This window comes from Octopus bimaculoides, chromosome 8 (genome assembly GCF_046866305.1).
Source record: "Octopus bimaculoides isolate indiv1 chromosome 8, ASM4686630v1, whole genome shotgun sequence".
Classification (NCBI taxonomy): Eukaryota; Metazoa; Mollusca; class Cephalopoda; order Octopoda; family Octopodidae; genus Octopus; species Octopus bimaculoides.
Genome location: NC_142935.1, coordinates 22,393,552 through 22,414,326, shown reverse-complemented (window position 1 = coordinate 22,414,326; position 20,775 = coordinate 22,393,552). Strand labels below are relative to the sequence as shown.

The following is a 20,775-nucleotide window of genomic DNA, read 5'->3' as shown; positions in this document are numbered from 1 at the left end:
CCGTAGGGCGCGACTTGACTGCGGTTTCTAGTAGGTCGAACGACTACGCAGGGGTTCTTCGTTGGGTATTAGTACTGGTAGTTGAAGTAGTAGCAGTACCCTGGTCCAGTGTTCGAAATTGACATGCCATAGTCTCGTGTATGTCAGGAAATGATGATTCTAAACCGCCTTCCGCTTACTCTTTCATTGTCTAAGCTTCCCCTCATACACATGTTTACCCCTATTACTTCTCCATACCTCACTGCAAGCACCGAACTGCCTGCTAACTGCCCCTATTCCTCTCTGTTGTCGTACTAGAGCTGTCCCCTTCGTCTCACTGTGTTCCTTTTTTCTATGACATTCTCACTCTATCAAACCAATCTATCTTTCTCTTTTCGCCTCTCTTTCCATATGTCCCACCCTTAAATTTCTTCGTACCTACTTTCTCTCTTTCTTTTCCATTTCAATATCTCCCTCCTTTAGTACATTTCTCTCTCTCTCTCTCTCTTTATGAACATGTTTTCTCTCTAGCTGTGTTTAATTTTCCTTTTTGTTTATTTTCTCCCTGAATTTCTCAATGCCTGTTTCTCGCACCTTCTCTTTTTCTCCCTAAATCTCTCTAAACATCTTTCTCTCTCGATATATCTGTTTTTCTTTTTCTATCTTCTTTCTGTTTCCTCATGTTCGTTCACCTCATAACACCCCTCTCATGTTTCTCTCTGTATTTTTCTCGCCCTCTATTCTTCTATCTATCGTTCAACACTTCCACTTGGTATTTCTTTTTATTTCTTTCTTTCAATCACATTCTATCTCTTCCTCTTTATATCTTAACCGTTCCCCCCTGTCTTCATCCTTACTCTTTCCTTTCTCTCTTACCTCCACTCCTTCGCTCAATCTATGTTACTTCCTCTCTTTCTCACTCTCTCCCTCCTCCCTCTTCCCCCGTCTGTAATAGCAAAGACGTCAAGATGGCGCCAGCCACACAACCAAGGAAATAGCCAACAGTGCCTCTCGTTTACCCCTTCAATGGATGAAATTCGGCTTTATCTGGCCACTAAATAAGATCCAGTCTGTGGCCAGATATTTACCCTGGTGCTGTTAGCATTTGTTTTCGACGGCAGGACGGAAATGCTAGTTGAAACACAAGTCCAGTTCCAGTCACACTCATCCATCCAATTGAAAATGAAGCTCCGCTCTTGTTAGCATGCTACTACTATTACTATTACTATGATATTGTGTAGTCAGTTGTAGACCGACTGTGTTGTAAGAAAACCCAAGCTCTCTCATTCTCCCATGATCACACTTACATACTAATAGAAAGCTTTAGAAACACACACACACACATATATATATATACATATCCACATTTACATGCCTATATACGCAACCATCTTCTGACATGTTTTGATTATTTTAGTCCTCATTTAAAAAGAAAAAAGCTTTCCTATAATATATGTATCTTAGATGTTATATATATTCAACGAGCAGCTGGGCAGGTGTCACCCTGTTAGGTACATATATATATACAAACACACATTCATTGGGAGTGAGAGAGTAACATGGTCAAGATGTGGTACTGCTATCCACTGGGAAGCCAAGAACTGGCCATTGGCGATGTGTAGACACACAGATTTACATTATCAATAGGCACTTACTAATTATACAAACATTCATATATATACATACACATTCTCACTCATGTATATATATGTACACATGTATGTACATACATGTATATATAAACACATAGGACTTAATCTCACATACACTTGTATATAAATAAACTAGGTCTTTAGGGTGGTTATATATATATATATATATATATATATATATATATATATATATATATATATATATATATATGTATATATATATACATATATATATACACATGTATATATAATAAATATATATACCCATCCATCCATCTAGCTAATTATCGTATTTACATTTATACATACACATAATATCTATATTTATGGTATGTATGTATATGCATATACATACATACCATAAATCTGTTCAACACGCCCTGGTGGATTATTAAAAGAAAAAAAAAAGGGAAGAATATTACACAGTTACCATCATCCCCCCAAACAATAACAAGAAAATGGGAGCTCAACAGACCAAAGAACCAAGATCGTCCAGTTCTGGGAAAAGTAAAGTACCGAAGACAAAAGAACCACGGATCTCCTCTGGAAATATTTTTGCAGAGCACAATGGTAAGTAACATCCTCCCCATTCCCTACATCAGTCTGTATATTAAACCACGCCACTTGGTATCCCTCACCCCGCCTTCATTCATTACCTTGTAACAACACCAACGTTGATGCTATTTTATAACTATTATTATTATTGTTGCTGTTCTTATTATATCCCTGTGATTTGTGGATTATAGATTAAGCCGATCGATTTCCCATCCCTTTTTCGGTATTCTTTCTCCTTATCCCCCATAATTCTCCATCCTTTACAAAACTCTTCATCATTTCGTCCCCCCCCCCTGCAACTCCCCTATCTTTCTTTCTTCCACTGGTGTCGTGTTTTACAACAAAATACTTAAATCCATCCCAACGTGTGTTATGTGTGTGCATGTATGTATATATATATATATATATATATATATATATATATATATCTGTGTGTGAGAGTGTGTGTGTATACACATATATATGCATACACATTATTTTGTATGTATACAAGTATTTTTATATATAAACGTATTTATATACACACATACATGTATGTATATATTTATATACACACACATACGTGTGTGTGTACATATATATATGCAAATACGCATACACAGATGTACGTATAGATGTATATATATTTATTAGATATATTTGTATATCTATTTATTATAAAAATCTGTCAGTCGATCGCTATTATTTCAGACAAATTTAATATGCTATTAGCTATGGATTCGTCTAAGATCTAGCCATCTATCGAACTCTTCTTATCGTTGTACCTTTTTTAACATAAATTTTACATTTCATTTCGATCTCTGCCTATATATATCTAGGTGCGTGTGTGTGTGTATCTGTCATTCATTCCCTATCCTATCTCCAGGCCTCGTCGTACAAGCAAACCAGCTATCAGTTCTTTCTTCACAACGCCCTCCTCCTCCTTTCCCTCCCATTTACCATTATGTCTTCAACTATTTCCTGCCAGTCCACCTGTATTTTCGGTTGTTCCTGTCTTTAGCCTACTTCTCAATCTATCCAGCTTGGGGGCGAACACAAAACTGATCCTACTATTCCAGTAGGAACACTGCCTTTGTACTATACACATTGCGTGTTCATAACATTACTCAGTTCAAATGAATTATTATATACACTTATGAATATATGTGTGTGTGTGTGTGTGACTGAGGAGAAAATATATTTTCTACATTCATGCACACATATATTTATACTTGGTGTGTGCGTAAAGATTGTACTTAAATATAAACGGATATATCTGTAAGAATGTATATACTGCGTATGTATGTATGTATGTGTGTGTGCGCACACACGGCGCACACACACCCAGGCGGCCCGGCCGGGATCGATTCCCGGCATGGGAACTCATAATTTCAAGGATGTGCCCCTGCATGGCCGCAGTCATATAACTGAAACAAATAGAAGACGAAAAATTATAATATATATATATATAAATATATATATATATATATATATATATATATATATATATATATATATAAGGGAGTATTTATGACTATATATGAGAACGTGTAAATCTATATAAGCTATATAAGAATGTATGTACAGTATTTGTGTGTGTGTATAAATGTATATATGTAAGAGTATGTTTGTATATTCAGGTAATTTTATGTTTAAATGTAAAATTAATATGTCAGAATATATTTCTATGTATGTAAATTTATATAAAATAAATATATATGTGTAGGTATATTTATATTTGTATAAAACATATATGTACGTATAAGCATATTTATATTAGAATTTATGAATAAGTGTAAACATGCAAACACACACACACCATCATTTGACGTCCAGTCTTTCATGCCTACATGGGTCAGATGGATAATATTTCCTATGGCCGGATATATATATGTTCTTTTATTTGTTTCAATCATTTAGCTGCGGCCATGCTGGAGCCTCGCCTTTTAGTCGAACAAATCGACTCCAGGACTTATTCATTGTAAGCCTAGTACTTATTCTATCGGACCCTTTTGCCGAACCGCTAAGTTAGGGGGGACGTAAACACACCAGCGGTTGTCAAGCGATGGTGGGAGGACAACCACAGACACAAACACATATATATATATACACATACACATATATATACGACGGGTTTCTTTCAGCTTCCGTCTACCAAATCCACTCAAGGCTTTGGTAGGAGACATTTGCCCAAGGTGCCATGCAGTGGGACTGAACCCGGAACCGTGTGATTGGTAAGCAAGCTACTTACCACACTGCCCCCTCTCTCTCTCTCTCTATATATATATACATACATACACATGCACGTTCAGACATGTATAGATATATACTTATATATATAATCATTTTATTGTCCTCTTTTCCATGCTTGCATGGATCACATGCAGTTTATGGAGACAGATTTTCTATGCCTGGATGCCCTTCCTGTCATCAACCCTCACTAGTTTCCAAGCAAAATGGTATTTTCACATAGCCAGACATGTCCACACAATATTTGAAACGAATGAAACTGCTTGTATGACAGTGACACTAATTTTTACAACTACCACACAATATCAAGACAAGGGGACACAAACGTACACATACATACATTACATACACACACACACACACACACATACATACATGAAAAGTTTCATTCAGTTTCCTTTTACCAATCCATTCACAAAGCTTTGGGTGCTCAGGGACTATAGCAGAAGACACTTGCCCAAGGTGCAATGCAGTGAGACTGAAACCGGAACCTTGTGGTTGGGAGGCAAACTTCTTACCACACAGCCACACCTGTGCCTCACACACACATATGATGGGCTTCTTTTAGTTTCCATCTACCAAATCCACTCACATGTTTGATCACTCTGGGACTATTGTAGAAAACATCTGGAAGCTAGTGCTTGGGAAGCAAGCTCCTTAGCCATGTACATGGATATATGCCACTTTTTTTAATGTTTTAATGTCCACTTTTCCATGCGCCATTGATGGAGCAGATAGAATTCATCAAGGCAGGTTTTCTGTGGCTGGACGCCTTTCCTGTTGCCAATTCTCAGCTGTTACCAAGCAAAGGAATATTTCCTCGTGGTTATACTTGCTTGAAGGATGTCCGTTTCCAACCAGTGCCTGATATCAAGACAATGGTATACACAAACATGTTTACACACAAATATGTACATAAATATATATATTTATATAAACGATGAGCTTCTTTCAGTTTCCTACCTTATCCAATGATAAGGCATTGGTCAGTCTAGAACTATAGTAGAAAACTGGCTTAAGGTGCCACACTGTAGGATTGTACCCAAAACCACATGGTTGGGATGCAAGCTTCTCAACCACACATCCATACTTGTGCCTATATATATATATATATATATATATATATATATATATATATATATAATGCAAGAGAGTTAGGGGTTGAGGATACAACCCACTAAGGGATAGTATCTATCCAATATACTGCTGGGAGGGTACCCAATTATTGTTACACTAGTGTTATACCAAGTACAATAAGTGGGTGCGAGTAAAAAGGGGTTATTTTACCCTAAATTTATATAGCAATGAGAAAATGGAGAACATGCGCCTCCATTTTGTCATTGCTATATATATATATATATATATATATATATATATATATATGTATATATATATATATATATATATATATATATATATACACATACACACACAAATGTGTGTGTGTAGGCATTCGGGACACAGATATATGTTTATATATACATACACACATATATTGAATATATATATAGATGTATATATTGCATATACATAAATATGTATATACATATATCGGATGTGTATTTATATGTGCATGTGTATATATTACATACACACAAGGTTTTTGCCAGATGTTTAGCAAAAGTGGGCATAACATATCTATGAACTTGACATAGGTCATTCAAATTGCACATGTTGGTAGAATAACTCTTCTTCCTATTCTACATTGTAGGGAAATAATGAGTCTGAAGCAGGAGCAATGTGTTGTCATTTAGATCTTGATGAAAAAGCAGGTGCAGAATGTCTGGTATTCACAGAAGACCCCTGTGTTGTTTACAAGGATACACCATTAACAAGTCCAGTGTACAGAAATGGATGAGGTTTAAAAGTGAAACCAGTATTGAAGACAGACCATGTAGTAGGGGACTCGACTCAACTTTGATCATGGATATGAATTGCCCATCAGGGTGGACAAATTGATTTGCATACATTACTGCACAACTGGATTGTGGTCATAGGGCAGTACAGAAGATGGGGGAACACTTTGAGTATCAGAAAGTGTGTACAAAGTAGGTACCTTGGTAGTTGGCTTCTGATTTGAAGGAGAGAAGGGTGCAAGTTTACTCTGATCTATTGGAAGCCAATGAAGACATATTTTTTTTTCAGATCTAGCAAAAAGGGATGAAATGTGGCAGTATCTTTATAATCCAGAGGTAGAAAATCAGTCCATGAAATGGTGTTACAACTCTTCTACTAGGCCTAAGGATTTCAAGAGCCAACACTCAGCACAGGATGTTATGGTGACTGATTTTTGGAATGACAAGGGCGGCATTTTTGGGAATCATTATCCAAATTTTTACTGGAATGTAGCAGCACTTTGAAATGTGAGCAGTACATTGAGACTTTCAAAAAGTTGACTGTAGCCATTAATAGAAAGATGTTGAACAAGAATCTGAAAATGATTCACATTGGCACATGCATTTTTGGGTACCAATCAGACAGGGTGTGAAATGGGATTCACTGTTTGGTGAGTGAATCAGCAAACCATATCGATATATATGACTAATATATATATATATATATATATGGCTACCTAATCTGTCTGTTGCTCTCCCTCTTTGTGTGTGTGTGTGTATCATCATCATCCTTCCATTGTCTCTGCTGGCTTGGGTTGGGTGCTTTGACCACGGCTGATAAGCTGAGGGGGCTGCACCAGATATCAGTCTGATTTGGCATGGTTTCTATGACTGGATGCCCTTCCCAACACCAACCACTCCAAGAGTGTAATGGGTGTTTTTACACGCCGCCGGCATGGGTGCCAGTTGCATGACACTAGCATCTACCATCTCTATGATTTCACTTGGTTTGATGGGTCTTCTCAAGCACGGCACATTACCAAAGGTCTCAGTCATTTGTCATTGCCTCTGAGACATGTATATAGATATGTGTGTATGCTTGTTTTTGTATACACACACACACACATACCATCATCACAATTTTTTTAACGCCAACTTTCCTATGCTCATATGGGTTAGATGAAATTTGTTGTAGATTTTTTTTACAGCCAGAAGCTTTCCCTATCACCAAGCCTCATCTGTTTCTAAGTAAGGTATAATCTCTTCATGACCAGACATATTTTCATGGAACATTGGAAACAAAGGAAACTGATTGTATAACTGTGATGTGTTTACAACTACCACACAAAGTCAAGGCAAGGAAATAATAACAAACACCTGCACATGCCTCACATACACACACACTGACACACACCAACACACACTAGCACACACACACACACACACACACACACACACACACTCGCTCACACATATATGATGGGCCTTTTTAGTTTCCATCGATCAAATCCACCCACTAGGTTAACCCAGGGCTATAGAAGAAGACGCGCGCATATATATATATATATATATATATATATATATATATATATATATGTATATATATATATATATATATATGTATATATATTCAATAATAGGACGAATTCTTTTACAAGAATTTATCAAGTAGCTAGCGTGAAAAAAACCTCATAAGGGAAAAAATCCATCATTTATTCCCGAAATGGACCTTAGAGTCCCTCATGGCGTGAGGCGTTATTATATAGTAATGCCCTTATATAAATATATGTGTATATATATATATATATATATATATATATATATGTATATATATATGTATATATATACATGTATTTATGTATACATGCATGTATATATGTATATAAATATATATACTGGAGTAAGCACATAAATGTGAAACAAGGTGGGAAAAAATAGTACTCGAATACCAGAGGTAGAGTAATATGCTTTATTCTTAAAGCTGCAAAGACATCACTAGAAATTGCAAAAAACTGCTACTCAGAGTTTCATGTTTCCGTTTCTTAGACAGTTTTGATTGAGAACACAGACACACACACACACACCCAGCCACTCCTCTCATCCCCCCAACACCACACACATGATGGGCTTTTTTTAGTTTCCATCTACCAAATCCCCTCACAAGGCTTTTGTTGATTCAGGGCTATAGCAGAAGACACTTGCACATATATATTTATGTATATATACATCTATTTATGTATACATGCATGTATCTCCCCCCCCTCTCTCTCTCTCTCTCTCTCTCTCTCTCTATATATATATATATATATATAGTCACTATGAGGATATTTAGACCTCTTATAGGGATATTTTTTATCCAAGATACGCTGGTTTAATATATTGTATTTTGAAGAAATATTTCTTCAATGAATATATTATAAATGATCAAATATTATTTTGAAAAAGGAGAGTCAATGGATATAAATTAATTTATTAATTGATTATCATTGTTACCTACAATTGTTTCATTTCCCATCCTATTTAAGTTACAAAACATATATAAATATATAAGTTTGCATTTCAAAATACTTTGGGTGGAAAATCTTCAGGGTATGAAAAAGGATAATACAGAGAGATTACATTTTGATCAGTTGAAATACTCCAATAGACTAAGAATACATAAACATGTTTATTATGTGTGTGTGCATGCACACATGCGTTAATATTATTAATTTTTAAAGTAACTTATATCCATTGAATCTCTCCATTTTGAAACAGTCATACTGCATTACTTACTTGATATCCTGTTGATTATTTTGATTTTATTCACCTTACTTTGAGCTGTGCGGATAATACCAGACTGACTTTGTGTTTCAGCTTAAGTACCTAATTCAACTGAATCTTAATTATTTCTTATATATATATACTTGGAAGAGGATGCGTGGCATTCAATCATTTAATGATATAAATAATATATATATATATATGTATATGTACATACTTACATCTATAAGTATATATATGTATGCATATGTGGGCACAGGACGTCATGAAACGTGTACAACAAAAAATACGAAGTACGAGAACATGGAATATGAACTATTTTTCGAACAACGAAAGACACAAATGGAAAATAAGACGAACAACGTATTTTTTTGTTGTACAGGTTTAATGACGTCCTGTGCCCACATATGCTTGTTGGTGATGTCCTGTACTTGATGTATTTTATATTTATTCAATTATATACACACGCACACATTTATATATATGTAAACACATATATAAATGTGTATATATGAGTATATATATATCATCATCATTTACTGTCCCTTTTTCCTTGCTGGCATGGGTTGGACGGTTTGAGAAAAACAGATCAGCCAGAAGGCTCAGTTAGGCTCTATGTCTGTTTTGGTATAATTTCTACAGTTAGATACCCTTCCTAATGCAACCACATAACAGAGTGTGCTGGATGCTTTCTACCTGGCACCTGCACCAGTGAGGTTACCAAGACTTGCAAGATATGACTTCTCAACTGAGCTGGGTATAGACTGGAGAGAGAAACTATGGTAGAGGGAGAAGAGCAGGTATTTTGCTGAAGAGGTGAATACATGACTTACTAACCTGGAAGACGAGAGAGAGAGATGTGAGGTTTAGGTACAATGTGGATATGAGACAGATTAGGAAGTACACTGAGTGAAAATAGTGTTACAGGTAGTCGTATGATACTTGCTTTCGTCAACTCAGAGTAACAGCTTCAATAAAAGACTATATTTTAATCTACTTTTGGGTCTTGAGTACTGTTCTCTCTACTTTGTTTTGCACTGCTCTGCCTACCACTCTCAGTATGTGGCTTGGCATCTAACACTCACCTTCAGATTCATAGAGAGCAGGAACTCATCTTCTCTCTCCAACATTCATGCCCTTTGGTCTAAATTCACAACCGCACTTTGTCTAACTTGTATATTTCTTCCAACTGCTCCAGAATTACACACCTCTTCCTCTTGCTCTCCCTTTCCTACTAACCATGAGTCACCTTGCACACACACCCTCAACACATACAGTTTCTATACACATCTTTTCAATCACCACTCCCATATACATTCACACCTTTCACTTACCCATTGGTGTACGCACATACACCTCAACTCCTCTACCACCTTATCTCTTTCACACACTTGCACACATGCACTGACATGCAGATACACTTATCCCCTTACATCTATTTATTCCATGTGCACATACATACGCATACCATCTTATCTCTTTGATACACACACACACACACGGACCCATACCTGCCTACTCTTTACATAGACACATAAATGCAGTTACTATTACTCTTGTAAGTACACTCTCCACTTATACACATGTATACAAACATATATACACACACACTCACTCAGGTATGTGGATGTGTGCACATTTATGTACACTCACTCTTCAACACTTAAGCACTATTTTTTGTTGACAACTTTGAATCATGCCTTTCTTCCCCCCCTCCTCCACCTGTCACCTCTGTTTGACCGATACTCATTCTTTAGCTTGCCCACCCCCCACATGATAGTTCTCTTGCTTCTTCCTTTCCCTTACTCTCTACTTCTCTCTCAAAAAGACAAATTTTGTTGTCTACTATTTTCTTTTTACATCACATGTATCACATAAGGTTTTTCACTTGTTCATCACAGTTATTTCTTCCCCATGGATTTTACTGGCTTCTTCGTCTCAGATATCTCCCTTCATTCATGGATTTTATAAGTATCTTACCATTCTTTGGGTGCTCTACCAAACACTCTGGACCTTTTACCACTGTTGTATAGTTTTTTTTTTACCAGTTTCCTTGACTTTTTTTCTCTTTACAGAATTCTTAAATTTTTCCATCTTTCTCAAATTTGTTTAAACCTTCCCTCTTTGTGAAAAAATACTTTCACACACCGATGTACTTTTGTTATACACCTGCATGCACATAGTGTCTTCCTCATTGCTGCTGTCACCCTTTGTGATTCACCAATATCTGTACCGCCTCACATTCACTTTCACATCACTTACATAATGATCAGTATGCACACAGCAACACACCAATGTCCCCCCACTAACCAATACCATTACACTTTTTTTTGCACATCACTATACACATATACCATGCTAACACCCCGTTCCTTTATGCTTGTTTCCAGACACAGGTATACTCATATATTTGCATCTACACACCTGCCCATTCCTCCTTAACTCAACCCACATAACAATTTTCTTATCTGGTTTCCAATCCTTTGTCCATTTTTTTTTTACTGATTATCGTTTTTCTCCATCTAAACTTCTCTCTTATGATGAAGGACTAACATCTGAAAAGTTAAGATATATTCTCTTTCTATTAAGCCGTTAACACCTTTTTAATGTTCATTACGTTTACAGGAGTGGCTGTGTGGTAAGTAGCTTGCTTATGAGCCACATAGTTCCGGGTTCAGTCCCACTGCGTGGCACCTTGAGCAAGTGTCTTCTACTATAGCCTCGGGCTGACCAAAGCATTGTGAGTGGTTTGGCAAAAGAGACCGATAGAATAAGTACTAGTCTTACAAAGAATAAGTCCTGGTGTCGATTTGCTCGACTAAAGGCAGTGCTCCAGCATGGCCGCAGTCAAATGACTGAAACAAGTAAAAGAGTGTACCTATATGACAAAATACAGATGTGTTGAGAGAAAAATTGGGTGTAAGAAACATCAGATGTGTGAGAAGAGTGAGCTGGCATGATCATGTGATGCAGATGGATAAGGAGAAATGTATAAAGAAGTGCTCAATGCCAAATGTAGATGCTACCTCTGGAATAGAGAGATGTGGGGTGAAGTAGACCTTAAAATGTAGAGACTTAGAGGAGATGACAAAACGACTGATATGAATGATGATATACTGTGCTTGAGAAGACCTATTTATCTTAGCAAAAATGAGGTCCTATCAGACCTAACCACACAACTTGCCTTCTAACACCTATCCCTCCAGCAATCTTCCACCTGTGGCACTACTCACCCAAATACTATAAATTATACTATTTATCTACACAATACACATTGTATCCCTACTTTTTCCTCTTATCCCCTCCTCCTTCTCCTCCCTGACCTATTTCTTTCACTTCCCTCATCCAAACTAATATTTCAATGCACCCACCTCAATCTCTGATCATCTGTGACACTTTTTTCACTCTAGTGCACGTATGTACCCACTCATTTTTTCTGTTCTTGTGTCCCTATTCTCCCTCTCATATTCACCTGCTACCTTGACCTAATACTCCTCTATTTCCAACTGAGGAAGCCTGTCCCACTACCGTGCTTTCACATCTCTCAATATTTACTGCACTCAACTCAGTTAAGGGTGTCTCGTTTTGAGAGTACTTGGTGATCCCACCGGTGCCAGCACTGGTGGGGTCACCATGAATAAAGCACTCTGTAAAGTGGCTGATATTAGAAAGGGCATCCAGCTATAGAAACCATGCCAAAGCTGACATTAGAGCTTAGCAAAGTTTTCTGGCTCATTGGTTCCTGTTTAACTTTTCAACCTATGCCATCATTGATAAAGGGAAATTAAATGATGATGATATGTATATATCCGGATATATATGAATGTGTGTGGGTGTGTGTCTGACTGGCACCCATGCTGGTGGCACGTAATAAGCACCATCTGAGCATGGTCGATGCCTGTGCTGCTGGGTTGGCTCCCATGCTGGTAGCATGTAAAAAGCACCATTCAAGCGTGGTCAATGCCAGTACCGCTTGACTGGATCCTGTGCCAGTGGCATGTAAAAAGTACCCACTACACTCTCAGAGTGGTTGGCATTAGGAAAGGCATCCAGCTGTAGAAACCTTGCCAGGTCAGATTAGAGCCTGGTGCAGCCTCCAGCTGTCTGTTTTGGCATGGTTTCTGTGGCTGGATGCCCTTCCTAATGCCAACCACTTAACTGAGTATGCTGGGTGCTTTTTACGTATATGCATACACACACACTTATATACATAAATACATATAGTTATACATATATGTTTATTTGCGCAAACTCATGTTCGTATATACGGCTGTGGTTAAGAAGCTTGCTTCTCAACCATGTCGTTTTTTGTTCAGTCCCTCTACATTGTACCTTTGGCAAGTTACTTTCATTGTTCTTCCAGGCTAACCAAAGACTTATGAGCACATCTGTTAATGCCTCCTCATCTTGAAATTGCATATAAGTGGTGTAAATTTTCCCAGTCTTTCATGGAAACATTTCCTGTCATGTGGAAATATTTACCTTGGCTGGAGATGAATGAGGGTTGGTGAAAGGAAAGGCACCTGGATGTAGAAAAACCTACCCTAATGAATTCCATCTACCCCATGCAAGCATGGAAAAGTGGATATTAAATGATGGAGATATATGGTGATATTCCAAGGAAAAAGCTTCCATTATACTTTATAAAAGTGGCTGGTGTTAGGAAAAGGTTTGCAGCTGTAGAATCCACATGAAGGCGCTGACATAAGAGTGTGACACTCCTCCAACTGGATACAGGCGAGGGTTGGCAACAGGAGGAGCGTCCAGCTGCAGAAAATCTGCTTCAACAAATTTCGCCTGACCTGTGTAAGCATAGAAATATGATCATGAAAATGAATATGGTGATGTATGTATAGCACAGCTTTGATGTATATATCATATAATACATAGTATTATATTTATAGGACATCTATCTGTCTATCTATAAATGCCTACATACACACACACATAACATGCTTATTGTGAGCTTGCCTACCTACTCTCCTGTCCTGTCCTCCATACTGCTTTATTTACTTTCACCACCCTGTGATTTTAGGGTATACCTTGATACTTCTTCACCAACTTCTCTCTCTCTTTTCCAACTGGGTTAGCCATGTATCTCCTCTGTAGCAAGACTATTTCTGTCCCTCTACCATACTCTAACCTCACATCACCTGGCACAGAGCCACCCATCTCAATATTATTCCCACCTCGTTAAAGGGGGTTTCGCTTTGTAAGTATACCTGGTGACCTCTCTGGTGCTGGTGCTCCATAAAAGCACCAAGTGCACTCTGAAAAGTGGTTGGCGTTAGAAAGGGCATCCAACCATAGAAACCGTGCCAAAGCAAACAGGAGTCCTCTGGCTTGCTAACTCCTGTCAAACCGTCCGATCCATGCCAGCATGATAATGATATACAATGCCTATAGAATATATATGTATATTCTATATTTATTGTTTATATTAGATGTATATACGTATTCTATATTCATGCATATAATTGTTTATACGATATCTATATTTTCTCTTTCTGTGTTTGTGTCTATATATATTGTTGTATACATCTATATATATTTTATATTTATACACACAAACACACGTGTATATATATATATATATATGCATGTTTGTGTGTGTATATATGCTTTATGTTTATATATAAACACACACACACATATATATATACACACACACACACACACATATATATATACACACACACACACATATATATATACACACACACACACACATGTTTTATATTCAAAAGGCGACAATGGCTGTAGAGTGTTACGTATGATTGTCTCTAATTTGGAATTGTAACACTTGCTTTCTGATACCTTACCTGATATACTTCTCTGGTCACTCACTATATACACAGAAGCTATATGTATTCAGTTAAATTATACGGGTATAGTGTATACTAATGTGTAGGTGATATGTGAACAGTGAGTGGTTCTTGTAAGCCAACCCTCTGCATTTTCTTCGATTTTTGTTGGGTGTGACACTTGAAATACTTAATCTCTCTCTCTCTCTGTGTCTCTTTCTCTCTCTCCCTCACACACGTTTTTGGTGCTTTAACATTTCACCATATCCATTCCAACACCAGCATTGATCGATGTGACAAGAACTTACGTTATAATAAATGTACCTTAGGGTCTGACTGCTATAATTAGTTTTGTTAGTTACACTGAAAGCACTACGGTATATTTGTATGTATGTGTGTGTAGGTAGGTAAGCCATCCTGAATACTAAGCCTTCGCTACCAGCACTTCGATGTTGTTTAATTGAGTTAGCTCGATTAGACAGGACATTTTGCAATAGTAAATTTAAAGTGTGAAAAATAAAATAATATAAATGAAACAAAACTCTGCCAGTTTCATCTCGGTATTTTTCTGGTGTTAGTACTTCTAATAACTCAGCGATGCATCAGATTTTAGATTTTTCTAATACATTTTGTATGGTACCTTTGTACTCTTGTAATGCTGTCCATTGGAGACGTTCTCTCATTCATTTCAGCGTCACCATTAGCTTGAGTCTGTTCCTTGGTTTCTAATATTTCTTCCTATATTCTCCATCTTGTATCTTTGTTAGCGCTTCTTCCTACCTACAGTGTAGTAGTAACACTTCCTACATCTCTGTATCTCCATGTAGTATCCCTTCTGCCGTGTCTATATTTAAAACATGTATCCCACCTCAAGCCTCTTACAGCACCATGTAATTATTATACCTTCTAACGCCTGTATTGCACCATTTAAAATATTCTTTCTAAACACCTCTGTAGCAATACGTATTATAATTTCTAACGCCTTCACATAATGCATGTATTACATTCACCTTGCAATATCTCTCCAACACTCCTCAGGTAGTATTCTTGATCACATTATGTACGCGATATAGTATTTATTTATCGTTTGTATATATATATATATATATATATATATATATATATATATATATATATATATACATACATACACTCATAAACATGCACAAACTGCTGTAGTTCTTCTGACTTTATTTTACCTACACTATGTATTTAAGTTTTTACATATTCTGTTTTGTATTCATTATAACGCAATAGATCTTTAATTATAGTACCTTTTAATTTTTTCTCTCTCCTCCACTGAGGGGTGACCGCTTTATATATATATATATATATATATATATATATATATATATATATTATAGATAGATAGATAGATAGGTAGACAGATGTAGTCTTTTGGTAAAATTACTCAAAACTACTTGTGTAGGAGAGAATGAGGAGTTATGATGTGTAGCAGTGCACACATACACATACTGACTGCAGTGTTGTGCAGTAGAGAAGCTGTTTTGTTGAATGGTCATTGTAAATCATTAGGTGTGTGTGTGTGAGAGAGAGAGAGAGAGAGAGATCTAATTGAAGCAAACGGTCGTTCACTATGATCAAGACGTGAAATCATTCTAATTCTATAGTGAGTTGATGATAATGTTTAGCCAGAGGTCACTTCTCATCAAACACCTATGATCAAAGGTGTTTCAGCACTTTGACTATCCTATCTTTTCGTATTTACCAGGGATCACATTTGTCCAGTGGAATAAATAAATAAGACTGACAGGTCATATTTGCCTTCAGGTGGCCTGGTTGAAACGTTTCACAAAGCTTACATGACACATTACAAAGCTTGTTTTGCTAAAGCCTCCTTTCGCAATCCAATCTATCCCACAAGGAGTAAATTGAATCCGGTCCGTCCGACAGGCTTCCTTCCCCAAAGCAAACTTCTCTTACTTATGCATCCTTTATTTAAGTTGATACATATATGATTTGAAGGAAATTTGGCTGCTATTTCCTGCTTGTCGAATGGCTACATAGATTTCCTTTTGCGATCGTGCCGCACTGTAGAGTTTTATGTTAACACACGTATGTTTATTTGCACGTTGTCGTTCAACTCCAAGTGAGCCTTCCTGCTGTGACCATCCCGTCTATTTCTCAGGTTTTGCATGCCCAGACAATCTTTTATTCAATGTCTTTTTCTAAGACGGTAGGGTGTGAATTGGCTGCTATTTCTAGCAGTCTGAGTGACCACGTAGAGGCTCACTCGCGGCTCTTCTATTTTGCACGTATTTATGCTTGAGTGTGCGCCTGCTTAGTGTCCCCACTCCCGGTCCCGAAGCGGAAGTGTGGAGTGATCGACATCCAATCTCCAATCTGCCTTGTCTTCCTGTCTCTTTCCAGTTGTAGCAGCAGCGGCCGCGGTAGCAGCAGCAACATTTATCCTTTTTCTCTCTCTCTCTCTCTTTCCTTTTGTTTTCTCATTTACCTTTCGTCGCCGCCGAAGCTGCTACTACGACTACTACTAATTCCACCACCACCACCACCACCACTACTACTACTACTACTACCACTACTACCACCACCACCACCACCACCACCACCACCACCACCACCACTACTACTACTACTACTACTACTACTACTACCGCTACCACCACCATCACCACCACTACTACTACTACTACTACTACTACTACTACTACTACTACTACCACCACCACCATATTCTCAGCCCTTCTCATTAGCATCGAGTTGTATGTGTATGCATTTTCTTTCCATACCGTCCAGTCCGGATTTCTGCACCGAGAACAAATACGTCGAATATACCTGTTTCTGATCGTTTGACGGTTTTTACCATCCGACAGTCGAATCTACCACCACCACCACCACTACTACCACTCTTACTACTACTACTACTACTACTGCTGCTGCTGCTACTTTGACTTTGCCTCTCCTCCCACTTACTTTTTGCATTAGTAATTTATTGACTTGTGGAAAAAAATTATTGTTCAATTAAGATTTTCTGTAGGCAACCTCCCCCCCTCTTCCCACAAAACACACATTCCGATGCCCCCCCTCACCTACTTTAACACTGGCACCATTACCTCATAATTACACCCCCCTCCTCTTTCCAGCACCTAATGGTAAATCCTTGTTGATCCTTCCTCTTTCTGTTCTAAAACTTCCTATCTGCTGACCTTTCGATTCCTGACGTGGTTGCCCGAACTCTTAGAAATAGCAGTCAAAATGTCTTTCACATTAAATACCCTACTGTCTTAAAATAAGAAGGATACATTCGGACATTGTAGTTCTAGTGCACGAAAAAAAAAGGTGGGATTGCCACTTCTGGAATGCCTCTGAAAATAGGGCTGCTTGATTGTGTCTCACCTGGAGCTAAAGACCTTCCACAACCCTTATTCTTCTATGACCCTCCAAATTCCATATCTGATCTCCCTTCTTCCTTCTGTTCCACGCTCGCCATGTAAACCTTGGTTCTGTTACCAAGAAAATTTGCTTGTGAACATTGTGGTTGCTAACTTTTGTACTTTTCTTAGAATTTACTCAGAGTGTTTATGAAGATATGGGACGTTTTTTTTCACACAGGGATCTATTTAGGATCCATATTCCGCTGGGCTCTCAACTCCTTATTGCATGACAAAGCATTACAATGTTCATCATATACACTCCCACATCAAACAGGCAAGCCTGTGTATACACCTATACCCACATACAAATATATGTGTGTGTGTATTAGTGTCTGTATGGGTGGGTGTGAATGTTTATGTATATACATGTATATCTATCTATCTTTATATATATATATATATATATATATATATATATATATATACACACACACACATACACATATATATAATATATAATGGACAGAGTCAAGACTATCGAAAAGGATGCAAGACACAACAAAAATTTTAGGAAAATAAAAATAAGAAATAAGTGGAAATTTTAATGGTGCATGTGTTAAATTTTAAGGCACAATAAGAAAATGACTCTCCCCAGACACAACAGTATATATACACACATATACATATTACAACAAATTATGGACCCATGGCTTTGACAGTTCCTGTCTAGCTGTCCAACCCATGCCAGCGTAGAAAAATGTACGTTAAATGTTGATGATATATATATATATGTGTGTGTGTGTGTGTGTATATATATATATATATATATATATGTTAGCTTGCTAAAGTTTCTTGACATGGCTGCTTGATTTGTTAAATAGAGGAGCCAAATTCCCTTAAATCACACTTCACTCCCTTAAAACCAGGGCATAGTGTGGTCCTTGATAAGTAAAATGATGGGATGGTTATCATTAGAATGGTTTAAGATCATATTCCTGTTTTATCAGGGCTTACTTTGGGCTAAACATATTATGTTCTTAGCCATATATACTTCTGTGTGTGTGTGTGTCTGTCTGTGTGCACAGTAAAACCTGATGAGTAGAATTTGCAGTTGTTATTCACAGGGCTAGCTAGTTGTGAACAGGCCCAGTTAGAACGGAAACATAATTAACTGTGAAAACTAGTCATAAAATAAAGAATACAACATATTGTACTTCTTGAAGTATTGAGTACACTAATCAATATGTTTGAGCCTTATTATTATGAACAAAGAACAGCATTTATCTGTGTACTCTATGTATCTGTCTATCTGTCTGTTTATCTATTTGTCTGTCTGGTCTGTCGAGCTCTCTCTCTCTCTCTCCCTCTGTCTATCTGTCTGTGTATCTGTCTATCCACCTGTCTGTAAACTGTTTTTCATATTCTGTTTCTTGCAACAATTTCCATTGGCATTGTCTCCCAGACAAGAGGCTCAACAACTACAACAATCAGAACTAACAACAACTATAGCAGTAAAACTACACCTATTTCCTTCTACACTTGGAATGGTGAATGCTGCCATCTTTAATATACTCAACTACTGCTTACATTTTAAACACCATAATCCTCCTCATTGAAGGCACACTAAACATTGTTCCCCTTCAAGCCTGCTATTTCTCATAGGTTAGCATATTGGATAGTGAAAATGCATGAATGTTGCACCATCACATTTGCCCCTTTTTATTAATTTGATTGCATCATTTTAAAATAAGATTACTATCCCCTGTTTTCATTTGTTGTAGCATATAGTGTGGAAAGAATGAGAGTGTTATATTAATCATTACTGTTGAGGCTTTCAGATTCATCTGTATATTAATTTTAGTATTCAAGATACCTTACCTGTATATGTTCCTCCCCTATTATTTAGGCCCCTGTCTGGCTGTCTGCCTCTATTATATATATGTGTGTGTGTGTATATACATATATATATATATATATATATACACACACATACACATATATATTATATGTATCTGTAAATAATTACTATGGTTGTAACAAAAATGAACCTTTTTGCATTTAAACCAGCCATATCCGTACAAAATCTTCTGTCTACTTTATGTTCAAACTGGCCAGATTTGGCCTCTCATACCAATCCTACACTATCATTCTAAAAATTAACAGCTACCTCATCAAAATTTTAATGCAACAAGATGATGCATGATTAATTCAAAACAATGTGAATAAATAAGCATTGCTTTTGACAGAATAATATGGATGCTAAAGGGTGAAGCAATGTGTTAGCATATCTATGAAACCCAGAGCCATAACCATGGGGTTCATGTTGCTCGCATTTGTCAACAATAGACCTGGTTACAACATCCTTATAATAATTTAACATGAGTAGATTAGCATGAAACCTGTTTGGAGACTGACACAATAGGCTGGCTGCACATTTCTGTTGAACAGGAACAATACAATCACAGCACATGTAATCTAGTATGCATGTATTTGTGTATGTATATGTATGTATATATATATATATATATATATATATATATATATATGCATACATACACATTCATTTTTTGCTTTATGTCCATTTTTCCCATGCTAGCATGGG

The 20,775-nt window shown here is 37.0% G+C and overlaps 1 protein-coding gene across 1 annotated transcript in view; it reads left to right on the top strand.

Annotated features, from left to right (window-relative positions):
* Nucleotides 1-911: 911 nt before the first annotated feature.
* LOC106872032 (uncharacterized) overlaps nucleotides 912-20,775 on the top strand; it is a 335,806-nt gene continuing 315,942 nt past the window's right edge. Inside the window, exon 1 of the mRNA XM_014918872.3 lies at nucleotides 912-2,201. Within this exon, the coding sequence (XP_014774358.1) occupies nucleotides 2,090-2,201 (112 nt within the window). The 5' untranslated portion in view covers nucleotides 912-2,089. The remainder of the gene's footprint in view (nucleotides 2,202-20,775) is intronic.